Source organism: Pyrus communis, chromosome 10, assembly GCF_041283825.1.
Source record: "Pyrus communis isolate YQ-2024b chromosome 10, ASM4128382v1, whole genome shotgun sequence".
NCBI lineage: Eukaryota > Viridiplantae > Streptophyta > Magnoliopsida > Rosales > Rosaceae > Pyrus > Pyrus communis.
This window is the reverse complement of record NC_142574.1, coordinates 749,277-773,347: the sequence shown is the minus strand read 5'-3', so window position 1 is coordinate 773,347 and position 24,071 is coordinate 749,277. Positions and strand designations below refer to the sequence as shown.

At 35.6% G+C, this 24,071-nt stretch overlaps 1 protein-coding gene and 1 pseudogene across 10 annotated transcripts; both read left to right on the top strand.

Annotated features, from left to right (window-relative positions):
- The first annotated feature begins 11,743 nt into the window (after positions 1-11,743).
- LOC137729628 (peter Pan-like protein) lies at positions 11,744-21,100 on the top strand. Of its 9 annotated transcripts, XR_015952382.1 has the most exons (11): positions 11,781-11,997; positions 12,084-12,203; positions 12,333-12,400; positions 12,775-12,890; positions 13,041-13,144; positions 13,237-13,490; positions 16,882-16,929; positions 18,453-19,687; positions 20,216-20,325; positions 20,440-20,562; positions 20,768-21,100. XR_015952382.1 is itself a non-coding variant. In XM_068468618.2 (10 exons), exons 2-5 carry the CDS (start codon positions 12,147-12,149, stop codon positions 13,241-13,243), a joined length of 348 nt encoding a protein of 115 aa, XP_068324719.2. In that variant the 5' UTR covers positions 11,744-11,997; positions 12,084-12,146; the 3' UTR covers positions 13,244-13,490; positions 16,882-16,929; positions 19,659-19,687; positions 20,216-20,325; positions 20,440-20,562; positions 20,768-21,100. The 9 variants fall into 9 exon arrangements, 7 of the variants coding, with proteins under 7 accessions (XP_068324719.2, XP_068324720.2, XP_088534087.1 ...); XM_068468618.2 differs by lacking the exon at positions 12,333-12,400 and having other exon boundaries at positions 11,744-11,997; positions 12,711-12,890; positions 19,659-19,687; XM_068468619.2 differs by lacking the exon at positions 12,333-12,400 and having other exon boundaries at positions 11,777-11,997; positions 12,097-12,203; positions 12,711-12,890; positions 19,659-19,687.
- A 1,141-nt stretch (positions 21,101-22,241) lies between these two features.
- LOC148693312 (casparian strip membrane protein 1-like) lies at positions 22,242-23,500 on the top strand (annotated as a pseudogene). The gene is made up of 3 exons (XR_015952381.1): positions 22,242-22,596; positions 22,797-22,920; positions 23,041-23,500. The product of XR_015952381.1 is annotated as a casparian strip membrane protein 1-like (transcript).
- Positions 23,501-24,071: the final 571 nt, after the last annotated feature.

The following is a 24,071-nucleotide window of genomic DNA, read 5'->3' as shown; positions in this document are numbered from 1 at the left end:
GTTTGTTGATTTTCAACACAAGCTAAAGAAGCATTTTGATTCGTTCCCAACTCTAGAGGAGGCAAAACAAAACAAACATGAGGATGTAACTAGTCAAGAGGAATGGAATTTTCTTTGTGATCGTTATGCAAGTGTTCAATTCAAGGTACACGTGTATATTAATGAACTGAATTGTGGTTGTCATATGTGTTGTTTCTCTTCCTTCATGTCACCAAATTTATTTTGCTATGCAGGAACGCTCAAATAAAAATGCAATTAATAGGTCTCATTTGACTTACAATCATAAGGGAGGCTCAAAATCTTTTAGGGCCCATGACGAAGAGATTATAAGATGTGTTTTTCATAATTTTAATCTAGATTCTAGGTGGATAATAAGTTATTGACTTTAATGTGATCCATGTATTAGGAAGCCAAAACCAGAGAGCAACTAAGTGCAATTGATTACTTTGAGGCTGTGCATAAAAACACCAAAAATGGTTGGGATGAAGGAGCTAAATTGAAGTGGGTAAGTTAGTTATGTACATGTTGGTTGTGTATATTTTCTATGAAGCTTTTCTATTTATGATATATATATATATATATATATATATATATATATATGAAGGAACCAAATGTGATAGATTTTATGTTTGTGTACATGAAGAAGCTAACCATGATAGTTTATTTTTCATTTGTAGGAAGAGATGCTAAGTATGAAAAACGAAACAACTTTTCCAAATGCTACTGTGACGTTGACAGATGATGAAATTATTCTAGGGGTTCTTGGTCACAAGTCTAGGTACTTCAAAGGTCCTTCAAAGTCTGTCTCTCTTGAAGACACTATGTTGGACAAAAATTTAGAAGAAAAACTTGAGACTCAATAACAAGGGCTTGTGACCACAAAACAAGAGCTTGTTGAAACAAAACAAAAGCTTGGTGAAGCAAAACAAGAGATCCAAGAATTGAAAGAGAATCAAAAGAAATTTGAGGAACTCATACACAAAATAATGCAAGGGCAGCAACCACCTCCATAAGTAGAACTTTTGTTTTGCTAGAATATGTGAACTTTTTGTGAAAACAATGTGAACTTTCATAGTTGTTAACATTAAGCTTAACTGATTTTGTAGACTATGAATTATCATTGTAAGCTATTTTGGTTTTGGACTAATATGAATTAACTTTCAGTACCTTTGATCATTAAGTCTTGGCACTAAATTCCAGTTATAGGGAGAAACCAACTTCTTGTAGTAGGTTACTTATGAGAATAATTATCTTCAACTTACAACGTGGAATTTTACCTTCGTTAAAGTTCTCGCTATAAACTTGTTACAGCGAGGAAACAAGTGTCTCCTAGATACTTATCAACGAGGAAATTCATTCTCGCAACATATGATCTGCAACGAGAAATAATATGTTCATTGTTGAAAACTCACCTATAAATTCCTCACCACAAAATATTTATAGCGAGGAATTTGATTATTTTTGCAAGGAATTTTATCCTCGCACAAGTTATGGAATGTCAATATTTAGGTTGTCAAAAGGTTTGGCAACCACATTCCAACCCTTTTAGCGAGGAATTTGTCACCACTCCAACTCAACTACGAGAAAAGTTCCACTCTCGCTGTATCATTTTTGTGAGGAAACAATTCTTTGCTGTACACATTTCCCGAAAGGCCTACTACGAGGAACGAGGGAGGAATTTTTTTCCTCGCCGAAAACCTTCAGCAACAAAACAACAGCAACGAGGACAAAAGTCCTCACCAAACATCTATTTTGTTGTAGTGCCATGCGCGAAATCCAATTAATCATCGAACAGGAAATTAAGTTTTACTAAAAATAAAAAATAAGTACGAAGTTAATTTCAATTAACTCCGTACATCACAACACATAATATAATTTCACAACACAATATAAACATAACAAACTAAGTTCAACATAATTTAATTAATTTTATATATTTTTTTTAAATAAAACGAAGAAAATACCTTCTCAATCGTTCTCCACCAATCGCTAATCACACACAATATCCCTATAGACAACAAAATTAATGGCGTTAGTATGAATTTACATTAATACTTTTACCCTAATGACAAAAAACGCTTACCAGACACACCGAGATAGCTCGATCAACCTAGAGAAGAAGATAGAGGGAGTATTAGATGATGAAATTGAGAGAAAATGGGAATGACGGATGCTGGATTGAGCAAAATTGAAGGGATGAGTGCAGATGCACAATCTGCAATTTTTTTTGCAGTTTTCCTCTGCACATGGCCGAATCTAGATTAAAATGTTCAATTTTGGACGAACGATTTTGTGCGATGAACAAGGTCTTCGTCGCGCAAATATCCTTTGAGCAACTAACATGGTCTTCGTCGCGCAAATGTCAATTGTGCGACAAAAAAAAAAAGAAACATTCGTCGCGCAAGTTTACCATTTTTTTATTTTATTTCCTTTACTTTACGATTTATTTTTTTCAACAAATTGCACGACGAAAAGATGTATCGTCGCACAATGCATATTTTTAATTTTTTTTATTTATGTTTTTCTGTTTTATTTGTATGTATTGTAAATTTTTATTTTATTATAAATCAAAAACTCAAAACCTAATTAAACATTAAATTAATTAACAAAACTAATTTACTATCCTAAATAAAAATTATAATTAATGTAAATATTAATACTCATCCACATAACATATATTAATTAATTAAATTAAATATAAAGTCCACAAAATCTTATTTAAATAAAAAAAAACAACCCTCATCAACTTCAATCTTCCCTCTCCCGCAACACATCAAACTTCCACTGCTGGAAACTCTGCTTGAAAAGCCCATCCACATAAATCTATTGCTTCTCATCGGTTTCATTGACACCCCAATGAACCTACATTAATGCCAATAACAATAAATTAGTAATTTAAAAAATATTTCGTTTTAACAAAAATAATTGTTCATTATTTACTACAAAATTACCGATAACTCTCCCAGCATGGACTTCTTCAACTCCTCAGGGACCTTTTTCCAAGACTTAAACTTGGTAGAACAATCCCTCTGCACCAAATTCCCAATGTCATACCTAAATTCGGCATACGCCTTAGCCATATTTTTGCATTCAAAGTACGGCACTTGCTTCCATCGATACTTCTCTGATCGTACTACAAGTCTCTTTTTGCCAAAACCTTCTCCAGAATCGGCCATTCTTTAAACAAAAAAAAAAAAATTTGAAAACTAAGGTTCTAAAACTGTGTTTATATAGCACTAGGACACCTTTGCGAGACGAACCCATTCGTCACGCAAATCTCCATGTTCGTCACGCAAAATGAGTCATAAATGCGCAATAAATGGGAAGGTTTAAACGCAGTCTGACCATGCTTTGTGCGACAAACATACGATATTCATCGCGCAAAACTGTTTTACACAACGAAAGTAGCATCGCGCAATATATTGTGCAACGAATGAAATAATTGTAATATGTTTACATAAACTTTATAATTACAAACAAATATTCAAAAAATATTTAATACCTTAAATATTTATTCTATAAATAATTAATACCTAAAATATTATTCTATAAATAATTAATACCTTAAATATTTATTCTATAAATAATTAATGCCTTAATCCATAAAATTATTTTCATCATAAGTACGATATTCATTGAAGATTGAAAACACATAAATCGAGGATAAGATGCTTACATTAGGTCTGAATAAAAAAAAACCCAACAGGAATTGAAACCTAATTAAGTCCAAATACATAACTTAAAAAAAAAAAAAAAAAAACCTTAAATTTAAATATTGTCATACGAAACATAAATTTAAAACTACTGTTTGAATGGTCCTGGTCCATTCCGCAAGACTTCATAATGCCACCGATTGTAACCTCCCTCCAACGCATCATCCATCAACTTTGTCAATTGTTCGTTCGTATCATCGTCAAGAGTATACTGACACTATTACACATATATGCAAATAATTAATTCCAACATATAACTAAAAATTTCATAAACTTAATTATTGATCCATCAACAATCTACTTACTAATAGTTCATCCATCACATCCTTCTTCACATTCCCGGGCACATCTTCCCAAGAACGTCACTCAGTGGTGGGACAATTATTCCCCATGGCTACAACAATCGCATGTGCAAACTCAAAATGTTCCCTCAAATCATGCTAGTTGGCGTCGCGAGCACTCTCATCCTTGTTTTTATCTGTCATCCCAGCACGAGTAGAATTGTGAAGAATAAGGAGAACATAATTGTGAAGAATAAGGACAGCAGAAGCGCATATTTATAGGAAGGTTAGGACCTTTGCACGACGAAGCCTTTGTCGCGCAAACATCTGTATTAAATGTGGTATTGATTCCTCTGATTCACCTGCAGTAAATGGTCAAAACTGATAAGAACTTGCACGACGAATCATTGGTCGTGCAAATGCCCCCTTTTCGTCGCACATGTTTTTCGCGTCAAACAAAATTACCCCACATTTTCTTGCTAACTTTACACGATGTCAACAAGTATTCATCGCGCTAAGTATTCTTGCGCGACTAATATTTTCATCGTGCAATTTTTTTCCTATCTTTCCTATTTTGCACGATGAAGTTTTTTTTCCGTGGCACAAAATATCGTCGCTCAAGCTATTTTTTCTACTAGTGTGTCATGTGTGTCCTATAGAGTCTATTATACGGGCCGTGGGTAGCCTAGAGAGCTTTTGATCTATTTGGTGCCCATTACTGTATAGCAGAATATTGTCTAATTCCCTTAGGGTAAATTTGTGATCTATTCACGATGTTAAGGGTAAAACCGTCATATATAGTCCACGTGTCATTCTTCTATTGAATATGGTTAATTTATGTTTCCACAAAAGCCTTCACATTTTCTTATGTTTAAGTAAGAAACAAAAGGAGTTGTACTTCCTAATGAATATGACTTTTCTTCCAAGACAAGGTAGGTCTTTAAGTCATAGAAGGAAAAAGTTTCCTCTTATTTCCCCATAAGGATTTAATATATATATATATATATATGAGATAACCCTTGAATTCTCACAAATTTCTAACTTAAACATTCAAGCTTTCATAGAGAATTCACAGAGAAAAATCTCAAGTATAAAAATTTTCCCTTTTTCTTCATCACTTCCTTAATTTCACCACGCATAACGGGGGGTTGCCTTCTAGTTTCTTCTCAATTGGGCAGCACGCTAGGTATTGTTGGGATGCTCGTATAGTAGCAGCTTGCTGTTATTGACTGGAACGAGATTAGCATAGAACTGGTCTTGTTGCTGCAGCGCGCAGGGGTGAAGGTGGCTAGTGCTGGTGTTAAGGCGCAGTGCCAGAGCTAGTCATGGGTGCTAACCATAGCTGATCAATATGATGGTTTTTGAATATGTATTTTATAGAGAGAAATAGAGGATTCGAAGAGAGAGAGAGAGAAAGAGAGAAAAGGAAAATATGATATCTTTATATTTCTTAATGAAGAAGTTATTACATCACAATTGTATTTGTAAGCAACAAAATCTAACAACCTTCACTAACTAACTTTCATATGAATGACAAGTGTCATAATCTCTATCCATTGAATATACTCTAACATCCCCCCTCAAGATCATGGTTGGGGAATCCAAGCATGAGATTGTTGCAGTCGGTTCAAAACAAGGGTGCATTAAGACCCTTAGTTAGTATATCTACAAACTACTCTCGAGAAGACATAAACTGCACTCCAAGTTGCTTCTTGGCAATTCGTTCTCAAATGAAATGAACATCAACTTCAATATGCTTGGTTTTCTGATGCTGAACAAGATTAAAAGATAGGGCAATCGCATACAAGTTATCACAAAATAACACATGAAGAGCAATGACTTGAATCTGCATAAATGAAAGTAACTGTTGAATCTAATCAAGTTCAGCTGAAGTAGTGACATTGCATGATATTCTGCCTTTGTGGAAGATTGTGATACCGTTTGTTGTTTCTTAAAAGACCAGGAAACAGGATTGGATCCAAAAAACACAACCAAACTTGTTGTTGACCTGCGATCATTTGGATCTCCAGCCTAGTCAGCACCACTGAAAGCTTTTAATACTAAATTCCCTTTTGAATAAGTAATACAATGATGCATTGTACCCTTAAAGTACCCAAGTATGCGCTTGATAGCAGTATAGTATGAAACCATCGGAGTTTGCATAAACTGGCAAACTTGGTGCACTGAAAAAGCAATATCGGGCTTTGTAAATGAAAATATTGTAGGGCACCTACAATGCTTCTATATGCAATGGGATTGTTTTAGGGAACCCCATCATCCTTGAGAAGCCTGTTGTAAGGTAAACAAGGTGTATCATAACTTTTAAAATCAAACATCTCAGTTTTGTGCAACAAATCCTCCACATACTTGGACTGAGACAAGAACAACCCAAATTTCATTGAGGTGATTTGAATGCCAAGAAAATAGTGCAGGTCACCTAAGTCATTTATATCAAACTCAGATGCGAGAAAGTGAATTACATGTTGAATGACAGATGAAGAACTTCATGTGAATATAATGTCATCCACATAGAGAAGTAAAATCAAAATATCATTGCCAATCTTTTTCACAAATAAAAAAGAATCTGAATAAGTGGATTGAAAACCAATGGTAGGTAGAAATGCAGTAAACCTTTCATTCCATGCTTTTGGAGCTTGCTTCAAGCCATATAAAAACTTATGAAGTTTGCAAACTAAATGGGGATTTTGTGCATCTACAAAACCAGGAGGTTGAGACATCTACACTTCTTCCTGCAACAAGCCATGCAAGAATGCATTTTTAACATCAAGTTGCCTCAATTTCCATCCATGAAGTGCGGCTAAAGCCAAAATCAATCTAACAGTGGTAGGTTTAAGCACTAAACTGAATGTCTCTTCATAATCAAGTCCTGGTTCTTAACTAAACCCTTTTACCACCAACCTAGCTTTATGTCTGGGCAATAGTACCATTTGAGTTATTCTTGATTTTAAAAATCCACTTACATCCAACTAAGTTCTTCTGTGAAGGAAGAGAAACTAGAAACTATGTGCCCTGAGAATGTAAAGCCCCAATTTCCTCCTGCATTGCTTTAAGCCAAACTGGAACCTTAAGTGCAGTCTTGTATGTAGTAGGTTCAACCAAAGACAAATCCACAGTTGCATAATCATCTAGAATTGTCAATAAGACCTTCTTCTTAATTATTCCAAATTTGCTTCTAGTCTACATTAGATGCATGTTGAGTGGAGTAAGGGGAAGAACCATTTGAAGACTTTCAGGATCAAACAAAGGATCCACATGGAGTAAAGATGATTCACTTGTAGTACCAGTAATGGACTCAGAAGCAGCATAGGGTACATGACTATGTGAGGGTGGAGCAGCAGGTACAGATTGTGAATTAGGGACATATGGAGAACTTGATAAAGGTTGTGATGGATGTTATAACACATAGGGTAATGATGGAGACACCAGTACATTGCCAAGAGTTGTGACTAATGGTGGTGGTAAATCAATACTACAAATAGAGGGAGCATAGAGTTGTGTAGACTGTTTTTTCAAACTAGAATAAGGAAACTCTAGTTCATTGAAAAACACATGTCTAGAAATATAAACCTTGTGTTTAAAGACATCAAAATAGATATACCCTTTGTATTGAGATGCATAGCCAAGAAACACACATCTAGTTGTTTAAGCTTGCAGTTTGGAACTATTGTATGGTCTCAATAATGGAAAACATGATAAGCCAAATACCTTCAGATGAGATATAACAGGTAATTTGACAAACAAGAGTTGAAATGGGGATTTGTGTTATAAAAGTGATGATGGCATTCTGTTTATAAGATACACAACAGTTTGACAAGCAAAAGACCAAAATTAGGAAGGAAGTTGAGCATATTGTAGCAAGGTAATGGCAATCTCAATCATGTGCCTATATTTTCTCTCAACTAGGCCATTTTGTTCAGGGGTATAGGGACAAGATTTGTGATGGATATTTCCTTTGTCTTGCAAGAAAGTATGTAATATATGATTGACATATTCTCCACCTCCATCAGTTTGTAAGGTTTTAACAGAAGTTGAGAATTGATTTTGCACAAATGCACATAATGAAACAAATGAAGCAAATAAGTCTGATTTATTAACAAGAGGGAATAACCAACAAAATCTGGTACACTTATCAATAAAAGTGGCATTATTTAAAACCATCCATTGAATTACATGGTGCAGGACCCCATAGGTCACTGTGAACAATCTCAAAATGAACAATGGATTGATGAGGCCTAGATTGAAATGGTAGCTTAGTGAACTTTCCCTCTAAACAGCTATTACACAGTGTAGGATTAACATCTTTAGCACAAGATATAGCAGCATTCCTAAGCATTAAGGAGGTAGTAGGGTTACATGGATGACCTAAACAACTACGCCAAAGATTGGAGTTGACAAGTCTTCTAAGGCATGCAATAGCTTGTTGAGTGTTTATTTGTGGTTGAGCAAACGAAGGGATATGATAGAGACCATTACTGCACAGTCATTTGTGCAAGATCCTCTTTGTGGCTTTGTCTTGGATCCAAAAACAATAGGCATCGAAAATAAGCCATAAGTTATTATCAAGACAAATCTTGTGAACTGACAGCAAGTTATGAGATAATTGTGGAACATATAAAATGGAATTTAGTTTAAATTGATGAATTGAAGGTTTGATAATGCTGCTACCAATGTGAGACACTTTCAAACCTTCACTATTAGCAGTTTGAATTGTTTCATTTGCAGGATATGAAGATGCTAATGACAGATTTTGAAGATTAGAAGTCATGTGATTTGTAGCTCCAGAATCAGCAAACCAAAATTGAGATGTCATATGTGGAGTAATAGTCTGAGATGGCTAAGAAAACATAGTGTTCATCGCATGAATTGGAGGCTGTGAAGTAGATGGTTGTGGCGCATAGGAGTAACCAGCCATAGGTGCAGATGGAGCATATGACATGTTAGACTGAGAAAACTGAGGTGCACTAGTGTAATTAAGACCCTTTTCATTGTAGAAACAAAACCAAGTGTAGTGATTATGTTTTCCACATATATGACAGCCTTGTTTTGGTGGTGGTTTAGTGCCACAAAAAGCAGCAGAATGACCAAATGTATTATACAGTTGCCAAATGATTGAAAGAGAAGAAAAACCACCACTTGGGGTACCGCCAATAACACCTGATGCAGAAGTAGGATACACATTGTAAGACTATCTAGGGAATCTAAAACCTTGATTGAATTTAACCCTTCCCTACTGCTTGTTTTGATTAAACTGTCTAGATCCTCCCGAGAAGTGTGTTGATTGTCCAAAAGAAGGTCCATAGTTATTGTGAAATTGTTGCTGAGGTTGCACATTTGTGTTTTTAGACTAAGAGGAAACATTGTTAGCTACCATTGCAGAGAGAAACTATGAATTCACATTGTTTACAGCAAACAATTCCTCAGTAAGAAGTTGAGACCTGAAGTCTTTAAGAGAAATAACACTTTCACACCCCCTTATAATTGTCCTAAAAGTGTTACACTCAGGTGATAATCCATTCAAGGCAAGAATCACAATGTCTTCATCTACAAAGTGAACATCAGCAGCTGAGAGGTAATTTCTAGCCTCTTTAATTTTCTAAAGATACTGTGACACAGAATTTGATCCTTTTTTGATATTTTGAAGATTGGATTTCATCTGAAAAAATGCTTGTTCAAGAGACAATACAAACTGTTCTTTCAGCCTTGTCAACAAATCTTGAGTACTAGTGTTTCCAATTGCATATGAAACATCAATCAGAGACAAAGTAACAGTGATCAATTGCATCAGTGCACGATCATGCATCTTCTAGACAATATATTCATCATTTTCAACTTGTGTGGAAGAATTAGGGGTACTATTTTCAACACTGGATTCAGAAGAGCAATTAACCAATCTAGCAGGACATGGATGAGTACCATCGACAAATCCAGAGAGTCCATGACCATCAAGTAGTAATTGCATTTGAAATTGCCAATTCAAGTAATTAGAATCATCAAGTTTAACATTCACAAATGTAGAAACGGTGGAAATAAGAGGAGTAATCGGTGATTGAACAATCTGTAATTGTGAAGTAGTCACCATGTTGTAGAAATCAATTGATTCCGAGAAGCAAGAAGAACTATCACATAAATCCTTTCGAACACTGATATCGTGAAGAACAGAGAATCATAGTAGAAATCCCTAGAAATCAAAGGGTATGAACACTACAAACCCTAGAAATTGCGACCAAAATCACCAACCTTGAGAAATGAAGAAACTGAGATGAAAAACTCAAGGAAGAGAAACAAAGAGTAGCAAAAGCACGTCAGAGGATCGAGGATGCGTTTGCAATCCTTGCGAGTGATACCATGTTAACCATAGCTGATCAATCTAATAGTTCTTGAATATGTATTTTAGAGAGAGAAATAAAGGATTTGAAGAGAGAGAAAAGGAAAATCTGATATCTTTGTATTTCTTAATGAAGAAGTTATTACATCACACTTGTATTTATAAGCAATAGAATCTAACAACCTTCACTAGCTAACTTTACATATGAATGACAAGTGTCACAATCTCTATCCATTAAATATACTCTAACAGTGGGTTGGGTTTTAACGCGGTTCGGACCAATCCAGTTGGTCTAGTTTAGCTGACCATTTTTTTTTTTCGAATTTCACCCTTCTTTCCATTCAATTCAACATCAATCAATCTCTAGCATTGCTATCAACATAAATGATATTGGATTAAATTAAGGTATTGCCAGCAATTCATGAGATTTCTTCGTTTCTTTGGCAGGTAGAACGCAATATTGCCTTTGAAGAAAATGGCAAGCATTATTAAAGTTTCCTTGTATAAGCAGGGAGGAAACCCATCTGTTGTAGTGAAATTTTCCATGAACATGTCGAAGCTTGATTTGAATGATGCTTTCATGACTTAGCAAGAAAATAACGACACAACTTTATCTTTGGTTGTTAGCAGGGAATTGGTAGAGGAATATACAGTGATTTGCCATGCAAATCTTGGAAGAAGATAAACTTCTATCTTTTTTACATCTCATTGGGCTTCAAATTTTCAATCAGCAGGTTGGTAAAGGAGGTGCTCGGAGCAATGAAGTATGCGTCTGCTGTCGAAACTATAGCTGTTCTTGAAGGATGTATGTTGGCAAAGCAGTCGGGTATTAAAGATGTAGTGATAGAATTTGACTCAAAAGAAACAATATCATGTTTGCAAAGCTCCATTGATAATGGAAGTTGGGAAGCCCTACTTGCTTTAATGAAAATTAGGAAAATTTCATAATCTTTCAACTTGTGACACTGGTCTTGGGTTCCTAGATCAGCGAATATGACGGCAGATTTTATGACGGCGCCTAGGATTGCGGAGATGAGTGTTGATACTTGGTTGAACAGACCCCCATCTTTGTTGGTTCGTATCCTTGATAAAGATAGTTTGCCATGCCCTCCCTCTGTATAATGTTTTAATGGGTGTTTATGGGAAACAATTCTGCTTTGTTTCATCGTCTTTATCTTTATAACTCATTTTCATCTTGTGTATTTTGAGGAGTGGTTGGTTTTCTCTCCTCTGTTAGTCCGATTGTGGACTTTCTTTGTAAAATTGGCTTTTTGCCCTGGTTAATAATATTGCCTGTTTAAAAAAATAAAAAAAGAAAAAAAGTTTGGAATTGGCACTGTAGAAATGAACAGTGATTTGGGCCGAATTTCATTTTATTTACGAGGCTGCCACTGACTCTCTCTGCTGTTGATCATGATGCCCGCGTGTTGATGATCGTGGAAAGGCAGGGTGCGATCGTCGCTTTACCATTCTCTTCCTCCCCTCTGTCTCTCTCCCTCGGATCCCATTCTCTTCATTACTCTCTCTATCTCCCTCAGTTTCAATCAGCTCACCTAAAATCCCCAGATCGAACATCCTCCATCTCTAATAAAAAAACCTTCCCCCTTCAGAACCCATAGAATCAGCACTCTTGGAATAATCATGGATTTTTGTTGAGGTAATTTGATTGTTTCCTCTTCTGTAATTTGTTTCTGTTAGTTTATTGTTCTTGAATTTTAATTTTTCTGTTTTCCAACTTGGAAGAGTCGACCTTCAGGTGATAAAATCGTGATGTGACCATCTTATTCTCTCTCACGGCTCACAACAATGAAATCGCACAGGGCTTCGTTGATTTCTGTCAACTCCGACAACGACCAGTGTCATGTAAGCTATCAATTACACATTCCAGTTTGACTGTATGTGTTTTGGATGCATCTTGATTTCCTTAGTATGATTAGACGATTCGGATGCGCCTAGCCTAATAAACAAACCTAATTTGCCTCGCGCGTTCAGTCATCTCCTTCCTTCATCTAAAACCTCACACAGAGACAGAGATCCCCCAAAACCCTAAACGCCCAAAGGTAATTTTGTTTAATTTTTCAATTAGTTTTAATTATCTGACAAATCCCTAGCATAAATTCACTCTCTCTGTACTCTAAATACGTTTAATTTTTTGCAGTATTAATCACAAAGTTACGTAGCTGAAATTGCAAACGCTATCATGGCTAGCTTCAAAAATTTAAGCTTGAAATTTTTAGGTTCTGTTTGGTTGTTGGGAAAACTGAATCAAAGAATTTTTTTTTCTTTTTTTTTGTTTTGTTTGTTTGTTTTGTTTTGTTAATTATCTTGGAAACGTAGTTGATTGTTGTGTTTCTGAAAATGTGAAAACAGAAGAAGAAGGTGTTTGTGAAGTCGGTTTTGATGAAGAAGCAGGCTAATATTGACCATATCACAGGGGATAAAATCCCAAGGAGCTTTGTGTTTTCCAGATGCAAGTTACCTGGTCCTCTGAAGCAGCTTCAAGCTGATTTGAGGAAACTGATGCCTCGCTACACTGCCCTTAAGCTTAAGGTATGCAAATATTCGTTCCGGTCTTAATATATTTTGCAATGCTTTATGATATTTGATTTGTTTAAATTTTAATTGATTTGAAGAGCTGATGAAAATGAAAAGTAAGAATCTGAAGTAAAGAGCTGAGCTTTTTCCGCAATGTTTTTGCAGGAGAAGAGGCGGAACAATCTTAAAGACTTTTTGAATCTGGCTGGGCCTATGGGGGTTACACATTTCCTCATGTTGTCGAAAACTCCAACTGCGCCATACCTTAGGTTTGCAAGGACACCTCAAGGCTCAACGCTATTTTTATATGATATGCAGTGGGTTCCATTTGTAATGTCTTTGTGGGTTTTCACGGGTGCAGATCCTGATTGACAAGGAAGAACAGAAACAGATATAACAACAATGGGACCAAATGGGAGATCCAATGAAAAAAAAAAACAGCAATGGATAAACCGAGACCTATAGATTTCAACTGCTTCACAACCGCCGCCAGAGAGGTCAGATTGTCCAGAGCGCTGCCTCTTCCTCCGCCAACACTGCTGTGTCAGATGTTAAGCTGCAGCTCCAGGGGGACCACAGCAATGGCTTCAATCCCATCCTCCACTTCTGCTTCTGGTGAGTGTATTTTAAGCGTTTTTGCCAAAAATCTGCTTATTTACTTGGTTTTTGTGGGTTTTATTAAAATCGTATGGTTGATGTTGTAGCGTAAAAAAGTTTGCATCTTTGCATTGATATTTGGAGCAACAGACGGTATTTGGATTTGGGGTTGTATAGAAATTGAGTAATTGAAATTTATTGGATATCCAATGGAAAATTTCCAGTTATTAGATATCCAGTTGATATTTGGCGGGTAAATTTCCAGTTGATATTTGGTGGGTAAATTTCCATTCTTTGGATTAGGGTGCTCAACAGTTGATAAGAGGATAAGTCAGAAATGGAGTGATGAAATGTATTAACTTTTATGACTAATTTCCGAAGAAATTGCAATCTGCCAATCTAAAACGTGCAGTTATTTTATATCCGGTTTCATTTATAGTAGAAAAGGCAATGGATAAGAGAGATGATGGTTAAATTTGTATTTGTTATGTTAACTATTTGAAGTCTAGAATCTATAAGTTAATATATTTGTTATGTTAAATTTCGTATGAAATATTTATTGTTGAAATTTTCTTGATGCTTTGTTTTATAAAAGATTCAGGATGGGGATAATTTAGCTTTCATTGATTGGCATCGTTTTTTAAGTTTTATTTGTGCTTTTGTTTGTGGGATCAACTTGGGAAAGAACAGAGGAGAGCACAAGCATTATCAATTTATTTGCTATAGTATTGTCCCTCTTCCTCTGGCCTCCTGAAGTGTTTCCATTCCAGTGTTACCATCTTTTGTTTCATTCATTTGTAGAATATATTTTTCTTTTTTCTATACCTTTATTACCTCCTTTTAACTTTGATTATCTGTACTTGATGAGTATTATTAGACCCATTCTCAAAATTTTGCATCCCCTGCTTCTTTCTTATGGTCCTTAAACTCAAACATGTGCAAGTTTGTATTTTTCTGATGGATTGGACTGTTGGGAACTTAGGTACTTTTGTTGGGTTTTTTCCAGCCCATGATAAGTTGTCCTAAGTCTATTGGGAATTAATAGTCTTAGAGGATTAAATTGTTTTCTCAATTGGAGAAGGATTCATAACTAGATTCCAATTAGGATTAGTAATCCTTATTGAAGAAGACCTTTATTATGTCTATATAAAGGAGCTATTGTACTAGTTTTGAATCGGACGGAGCAAAACAATAAATTGTATACCACTCTAGGGATTAGAGTGAGAGAATATTGTAAAGTGTGTGTGAGAGAAAAGAAAAGAGATAGTGTATTTCTTGTTCTTGTTCTTTTAGGTTTTTCGTCAAGTCCTAGTTCTAGAGATTTGGCAAGATTATTGGTTGTACTCATTATTAATATAGTGAAAGATTGTTGTTGCTGTCCCGTGGACGTAAGCACATACTGCCGAACCACGTAAATTCTTGGTGTTATTTATCTTGGTTATTTGTTTTCGATTTCCGGAGTTTGTTCTTGTTTTTCCCATTCTTAAAACGTGATATTCTCAACAAGTGGTATCAGAGCCTGGTTTGGCTGATATCCGTTTAGAATGGAGGGTGCAATTATGATGAAACTCACTCGTTCCAACTGGGTTACGTGGAAATCAAGAATGGAGGACATGCTTTATTGTAAAGATCTCCATGAGCCAATTGAAGGTATTAATAGCAAGCCAGAAAATATGTCTGCTGCCAATTGGACCAAGATGAATCGTAAAACTATTGGTACGATTAGACAATGGGTGGATGAGAGCATCTATCACCATGTGTCTAAAGAAACTGATGCGCAAGCTCTTTGGAAGAAGTTAGAATCCCTCTTCGAGAAGAAGACCGCTGCCAAGAAAGCATTCCTTATCAAAGAGCTTGTCAACATGAAGTATGCGGAAGACGTTAGTGTAACCGAGCACTTGAACAACTTTCAGAACATGATCAATCAGGTAGCCACTATAGGTTTGAATATTGAAGAAGAGCTGCTAGCACTTTTATTGCTAGGATCCTTGCCAGATAGTTGGGAAACTTTCATCGTAACTATAAGCAATTCGGCTTCTAATGGCGTATTGTCTATGGATGCTGTTAAGGATAGCATGTTTAATGAAGAAACAAGGAGAAAAGCTTCAGGTGCAGGCGCTGGAGCTGGACAACTCTTTGTCATAGAGAAAAGAGGCAACAATTCTGGTGAGACAAGATTCAATGGCAACTGCCACTATTGTGGGAAAAAGGGTCACATGAAGAAGCATTGTCGTAAATGGAAAAAGGAACAAAAGGATGGGAACAATACTGCAGGTGTTGTGACTTACGATGAAGAGCTTCTTTAATGTAGATGATTGATGGTTTTCTGGCAAAGAAGTCTATAATTGCCTTTGCCAATGACGATGGGTATTGCGATCAGGGGGAGCCTGGTTAAGAGAAGTCTAATCAAGAGGGTCTTGGTTAATGAGTAGTTCGATCAAGGGGAGCTTGATCATGAAAAATTCGATCAATGGGAGTTTGGTCAAGAGGAGCAATCCTATTTCGTTATACCTTCCTCATGGTCTGGAGGGGGAGATTGTTGGGTTTTTTCCAGCCCATGATAAGTTGTCCTAAGTCTATTGGGAATTAATAGTCTTAGAGGATTAAATTGTTTTCTCAATTGGAGAAGGATTCATAACTAGATTCCAATTAGGATTAGTAATCCTTATTGAAGAAGACCTTTATTATGTCTATATAAAGGAGCTATTGTACTAGTTTTGAATCGGACGGAGCAAAACAATAAATTGTATACCACTCTAGGGATTAGAGTGAGAGAATATTGTAAAGTGTGTGTGAGAGAAAAGAAAAGAGATAGTGTATTTCTTGTTCTTGTTCTTTTAGGTTTTTCGTCAAGTCCTAGTTCTAGAGATTTGGCAAGATTATTGGTTGTACTCATTATTAATATAGTGAAAGATTGTTGTTGCTGTCCCGTGGACGTAAGCACATACTGCCGAACCACGTAAATTCTTGGTGTTATTTATCTTGGTTATTTGTTTTCGATTTCCGGAGTTTGTTCTTGTTTTTCCCATTCTTAAAACGTGATATTCTCAACAACTTTTACTTTTTATATATTTTTGTTGGGTTTTTTCTTTTTTGGAAAATGAGTATTTGATTAATCGCTTGACTTTCGCTTTCAAAATGACTGTTGGAAGTTTTGTGTCAATTTGGTTGTGATGGTAAGATTACTTTATGTAACATTGTGTTGTGGCATGTGAGTGTCGAACTTTTTTCTTAATTTAATTTCGGAAAGAAATGCGTTTAACGGTAGTCCTATATGATGAAGTTAGCATCCTTATAAGTTGGGAACGTAAAACAGGAGTGGTGTACTCATAAATTCCTACTTTTCGCTGCCTCCTTGCCCTCTACTTGCATCAGTTGTGACTTATTTTCTTTTTTGGTTCTATCTCAGGAGTTTGTCAGGGAGAAAGTTCGTGAACGAAAGAAATCTAATCAAGAGGTATTTTCTTTTTGGCACATATCATGAATTATGTTTGGGTGTTTAAACAATATTTGCCTAAAAGTATACTCTGTTTTTTAGTGGTATTTCAAATAAGGTAACTTCCCCAAACATTGATATTTTGGTTTTCTATTGGTATGATATGTGTGAAACCAGCTTGATTCAGGTTACAAGGTTGAGGGTTGCGGATGGTTGTCATATTGCGGATAGTTAATCATGTTCAATAACCTTAGTTACAGGGCCATTCACTTAAATTTTGGTTTCAAGTTGTAAAAAGACTGCTTTTCATTCTTTCTCAAAATAAGCTTTCATTACAGCTTCAGTTTCACATCATTCGTAACTGGATTTGCTAATATAAGTTTTTATTGAGATAATCTTATTGGTGAATTGTTAAAAGGTAGGAAGAGAGAAGGCGGCCTGCAATTTTATAAACTAAAGTTCATTTTTTGTGGTATGGGGTGTCCAAGAGAAAGGGTTTCAGGGATTAGGTTTGGGTGGGATTTCAAGGATTAGGTTTGGGATTTTGTTTGTGCGATTTGTAGAGAGATGGGGGTGTCCGAGATAGGATTTAGGAGATTTGTTTTAGGAATTGCAGAGAGAGATAGGGAGTGCCAAGAGAAGTGTGGGAGGATTGAGGCGGGATTTTAGGGATTTGTTTTAGGGTTTGTTTTCTTCGATTTGCAGAGACAGAGGGATGGGAAAAAGGTGAGAGAGAGATGGGACGATTTTATGCGAGGGTTAAAGGGAATGGGTAAGGGAGGTATGGATACGGGTTTATAGGGCAGAGCCGGTTTCTAGGGAGGTGGTCTGCTGTCAGTGCCCTCACAGGGTGGGGGTGTGATATGGGGGAGAGAGGATAGGGGGTTGGTTGTAGAGAGAAGGTGACAGTGGGTGCACGATTAGGGGGACAGAAAGAGAGTTGATTGGGTACAAGATTTGAGGGTAGGGTTGAGGGAATGAGTGTGTTGGCTGCAAAGAGATGGTGGGGTTGAGTTAGTATCTCCCTCTCTATCGCTTCTGTCTTCCTCCATCTATGACATCTTCGTTTTGGGGTCAAAATATGTTCACTTTTACATAGAAATTTGAGTGTTTTATTTATTTATTTGGGTTTTTGTAGCTGATACATATTAGGTTTTGTGTTTCTGGGTTTTATCACGTTGCTGATGCATAAACCCATCAGTTCCTCTGTAATTCGTTCCGGTTTTCATTATTCTTTTTCGCTTTGTTTTGTCAAAATTGGAATGGAATTTGTTGGCTTGATTTTGTATTAGGTTGCCAGAGGGTTCTGTTTTTAGGGTTTTCTCTCCGTCCCACTCACTATCCCTCTCCCTCTCTGTTTCTCTTCTTCAATCAATCTGACGTAGTTTTGCAATTTAGGGTTCAGTGCATTTCATTCTTTTTTACTGGAATATACATACATATAAATGTCTAAATTTGTTCAATTTTTCTATACACAGGCTGGGTTAATTTGATTCTTGATCAATGATTGGATATTATATTACAATAGTGGGTTCTGTTTTTAGGGCTGGATGAAAAGAAACACCTATCAGAGCTTTCAACAACTCGAAGATCAGTGATTTCTTCCTTCTCTCTAATCTATTTCTGCTATTTCAATTTGTAGGATTTAATTTAGGGTTTTAAGTTGGAAAATTTACTTAAACATTTTCAATTGGAGAGCTTAGTGTATACAACAATTAGGGTTGTTAGTTTTGATTGCTGGTCTACTAAATGTTTTATGACATGTAAACAGGGAGTATATACTTTGTATGCCATTGATAGGGAATGGATACGTAATTAGATCAATTGATGGGTGCCGCTGTTTTGGATATCTACATCCAGCAATACCTGGTATTCTGTGTTTTGTTGTTTTAGCTCTGTGTTTTGTTGTAATGGATTGGAATTTCTACTAGAATCATTATTATTATTATATATTCAGGGGTTGGGTAAATTGATTTTAGAGATTTTGTATGTGGTTTGGGTTCTCTGATTTTGTTTAGATAGATCGTGCTTGATTGTGGTTTAAGTTTTTTTAGTATATTCCCAGCACATTGCAAAATTCTGGTACTATTTGGGTGTTTTGGTGTTGAAAGCCTAGGGTTTAGGGTTTAGCGTTTAGCATTTAGGGGAATGAAAAGAAGGGATGTCTGCGTTTCTGAACTCTTATGCAAATCTAATTTGAAATCATGAAACACATTTCCTATGTTTCTCAAATCTCAGCAACAGGTTTTAGAATCCTGAAATCTAAGTGAAGGTACATCATTCCTATTTTTTTAATTCCCATCATCATGGCCACGATTAAACGTGAATATGCATGCCAACCTTGCATACTCAGTTATTAATTTCTGGATGAATTTTTCTTTACACGAGGGTTTGCAGATATGAATACTTGAGGGGCAGATGGTCACCCCCATGTTGGATCCATTGATGCTGATACAACTTGGGATGTAGTTGGTTATGTTCAAATCAGAAATAAAATTGTTGTGTATATTCCGCATTTGATTGAAAATCTGTAATTTTATGAATCATTTATTCGAATTTAATTTCAGTTAAATAGAAATTCTTCTTCTTTGATATCACTGTGTGTAACACATAATTTCAATTAGTTTTTTTTTTTTTTTTTTTTGTAAGATTCCGCATAATTAACCTCTACAATTTTATTCACATGTTCATGGTGACCACTTAATTAATTAGTGATTAGGTGTTGACCACTGAATGTTTTTTTTTTTCAGTTCGATGTTTGAATCTCACCGAGCTTCAGGTATTTTGCTTTAATTTTTTTCTTCTCTTTTGTCTTCTTTTCTGTTTGATTTCTTTCCTTTTTTTTTATCCTAAATTCTAAGTTTTCATTTTGTTTAAACTAGTTTTCTCCTGGTCTATGGATATTTTTAATTTTTTTTAGTTATTTCCTGTTCTCCACTATCATTTTTTTTGGTGTGCTAATTAATCATTTTTATTTGTAACATTGTGCTTTCATATGATTTTTCTGAAATATTTTGGGATTTTACTACAAGTGTAAATGGTAAATATGAAGGTGCTATTGTTACTTTTTGTATCTTTTGCACATTGTTTTTTTTGTTTATTGTCATATATATGAATAAGAAAGATGATAAGAAATGTGTTGTTGGTTGGGAAATAGGAGGAAAAGAAGTGAATCAAAAAGGTTACATGGAAACTTACTGATAATAATTTTGGAATGTTAGCAGAATCAAGATTGCAAGTTGGCAACCGATGGTGCTAAATGATTTGTTAGATTATTCAATAGTAATTTTTTATTTTTCCTTATCAGTTATTGTTTCAAAGGGTGAAAAAGAGTGGGGGACACGGGAAGAGGGGAGAAAGAGGACAAAAGAATGGTTTGTGCTACTTTCAATGCTTTGGGTTAAAAAAAGAAAAAAGGTTCACTTCACTCACCTTGATTGAACTTTTCGTTTCTTAAGTTTCTCTTGCTATATATGTAGTGTATATTTCTTATTTATGTGTTTCTGATTCTGAGATTGTGTCTTTTTGCAGAGCATGTGGTGTGGAAACACACCAGCGAAGTGTCGAACTCAAGTGTGTCTCTAATCTAGCCCCTGAAATTCCAACATAGCATGTAGCAATGCTAATGTTTTCGTGTGTGATCTTCGTACAAAGGTACGAAGAATTAACTATGTTTAGTTTAATGGCTTGGTGGATGTTTAAAAATAAATTTTAGCCAAGTCCCCGCATGAGGTTGATGTTATAAATTTTTGGACTCCATTCTTAGAAAATTTTGGCATTTTCATCAAATGAGGTTCTTTTCTGTTTTGGACTGTGGGTTAGAAGTATTAAGACACTGACTTGAGTGTTTGAAAATTAGGTGCAAGACATATGAGCTTCTAATCAAGAAAGACCTGCTTTTAAATCCCACTGTGTGTTCGAAGTGCTGGATGGGTTGTGCTTTTACCGACCCTAATAAATTATATTTGAATCATGCTGTCTGATAACTCTTTTTCATTTTTTTCCTGTTTGTGGTTTTTAGTCTTTGTCATTTAATTGGTGTAGCTTTGCTAGGATCTCTGTTCCGGCAGTGTGTGATTAGTGCTAATGGAATTTCAGCCCTGTTTCTGAGCTATTGTTTGAATTGTTGTATCTAAGTATGCATTATACATTCAATTGAGCCAATGAAGCACGTGTGCCAACGAATTTTGAAGAGTTCGGTGTGGTTTTCTCTCTTTGGTCTTTAATGTTTAAGTGTGAGGCACCTGTTTGTTGACTAATTGAGTCCCTTCTCTAAGTTTTTAGTAGATATTGTGTAATTTGCTTTTATGAGCACTTCTTTAAGCTGTCAAGTTCCCAAAATGTACAAGGAGATATCAAGTTTAACAAGTCACGAACTATGATCAATCCAAATGCAGTGAAATTAGGGATTTTACACTTAAAAACTCAATTAGCTTTAGACAATAGGATTAGCATTTTGCACATGTGAGTATCATTGACCTGCACATTTTATGTTTCTGGATAAGAAACATATTGTCATTTAAGGGAGAAGAAAGTGTACAAAAACAAAGTTTCTGTAAGCTTGCACTCATATGCCTAATATTTTAATTTCTTATATTGGCATTACCTGTTGAAATGGCTACCTACACTGCAGGACACATATTATGTGTGAACTACGTGTTTCTTCTGTTTCTTAAGGAAACAAAACTTTTTTGGAAACTATATCTTTCTAATCAAAGACGTTTAGTTTCTTCCCACTCATTGTACAATGTGTTTATATGCTAGCTCACTTGAATGTATATATAAGCAAAACTGTTTATCTTATCGACCTCATTCACTCATGTATCATTCTGTTTGTTCATAATTGTGTTGAATTTATTCAACTTAATACGTTTTATTCATCCGATTATGCCTGAAATAGCTGGTTTCCGCAGCAACGCTCAGGTGTAATTTCTAGTTGTATACCTAAACTATACAGAGGAAAAGAAGATAATGGAATTAGAGATAGAATGATGTGCGTGGTATAGTTAACTTAATCACAAACCAAAAGTACACAAATACATGCATTGACTAGATTATGTTAAGTATATATAGTTTTGACTCGATTACTTAAGAGTGCAATGGAACCACTTCATTCCAACATCTACCTGTCACACTTTCCGCTTTTGTGATTTAGGGCCGGTGCAGAAAGTTAGCAACGACTTCTCTTCTTGTGTTATCAAATTACGAAATAAAAGAAGAATCTTTGCTTTAGAATCGATTAACTCAATGTATATATAAAAAGGACAGCACTTGAACAAGTTCAATCACCAAGGCTTTGATCTATATCTTCTTCTATTCAGCTAATACATCCTCATACAATTAAGCTTAGTTTCATTGAGCCCAATTCATCAAGTGTCAATTACCAAAACCAAAATGATGAGCGATAGCGGTGATCATCCACAATCGACATCAGAGAGTCAAGAAATAAGATGCATCCAAAAGAGAAGTACCATACGTGAGGGTAGAAGCTGCTCAAGGTTCCAATATTAAGAATCAAAAGGGAGGATGGAAGAAGGGCATTGCCGTACTACACTTTACTCTAAGGCTTGGTGCCACTGCATCTGCTCTCGGCGCTGCCATTGCGATGGGGTCTAGTGATGAGATTCTTCCTTTCTTCATGCAGTTTTTCCAATTCTCAGCAAGTTATGACGACTTGCCTACTTTCCAGTACGTGCCTTGCTCTGAAATATCTTTTAATTACGTACTATACATGCGTACCTCATTGTGAATTACTTTTTAGAAGTACTAATAACAGCTCCCAATTAATAAAACCTAATCCAAATAACATTATTGATGATTTATTCATGTTGGACAAACTGTATACATGTTTAATTTGAACACATCACTCCTTGGATATGTAAATGCAGGTTTTTTGTGATAGCAATGGGAATAGTGGGCGCCTACCTTGTCCTCTCCCTTCCCTTCTCCATAGTAACCATTATTCGTCCCCATGCAGTTGCTCCAAAGCTTGTCCTGCTTATTTTTTACACCGTAAGATTACTTTTTCTTTTATATTGTGTATAGTTTTGTAAATGGATAAACAGTACTTAGATGTACACTTTGCCTCACATGTGTTGACATGGAACTTAAAATCTTGTCATTTTATCATAGTTGGCGCTTGCTTTGAACACTTCTGCTGCTGCCGCTGCCGCTGCCATATAGTTTACCTGGCCCATAATGGAAATTCGGATGCAAACTGGCTTGCTATTTGCCAACAATTTGGTGATTTTTGCCCGCAATCCAGCGGGGCTGTGGTTTCGGCATTCGTCGCAGTTGTTATCTTTGTAATCTTGATTCTGCTTTCCGCTTCTGCTCTCCGAAAAGTTTAACGTACTTCAACAAAGTCTCATATGTAAATTGTTGAGTTATTTGCTCTCCCACCAGTTTGGCTTCTGCTCTCAGAGACTTTCGATTTTGTTGTTATCTTTGCAAATGATGTTAAATTGTTAATGCATATCATGTCGTTGTTGTCTTTTATTTTTTTTTCGGATTGTTGAGTGGAGAAGATGATCAACTAATTGATTGTATTATTAGTGTCCATTATATTAATGGAAATTGTGGATTATGCAAATTTAAATCCCTTTTATTTATTCAGCATGATCTTTAATTCAAGTAGACAAAAATCCACCCTATAAATTATTGTAATAGTTTACCCTATTCTTTGTTTTTAATAATATGAAAAAAGGGTTGATGAAAAGCTTACTACAAGCTCCCATTCTTATTTCATAGATAAAAAGTAAACAACACTGCAAATTGCAACAAATGGTAGAAAAATCAACGGTATATGATTACCATCGTTTTTCTTAAAGAAAATAAAAGGATCCTAGATTCCCCAAACTACCAGCGTTTCTTAGGATGATCGACATTAACCTATCTATCTATCTGTCTATATATATATATATATAAATGTAAATATATAACCCCATTTACACCATAAAAGCTCGTTTTGTAGAAAGAATTGGACTTATATTTTTTGGTTAATTTTTTTGTTATTTGCTGGTTAAATTGTGTAATGCCGTCAAAGGAGATGGAATTTGCGGCATTCTGCAAAAGTGTCAAAGCGAAATGCATTTACCCGGTTCAAATATGCCATACATGTCTTATGAGTTATGAATGGACTAGATAGTAGGGTTATCCTTCTC

What these genes read in the sequence shown, in the direction of transcription:
- LOC137729628 (XM_068468618.2), top strand. Translation starts at nt 12,147, where the DNA reads ATGAAATCGCACAGGGCTTCGTTGATTTCTGTCAACTCCGACAACGAC. An exon ending in CCGACAACGACCAGTGTCAT is followed by an intron (nt 12,204 to 12,710) that starts GTAAGCTATCAA and finishes ATGTGAAAACAG; the next exon opens with AAGAAGAAGGTGTTTGTGAA. An exon ending in ACACTGCCCTTAAGCTTAAG is followed by an intron (nt 12,891 to 13,040) that starts GTATGCAAATAT and finishes ATGTTTTTGCAG; the next exon opens with GAGAAGAGGCGGAACAATCT.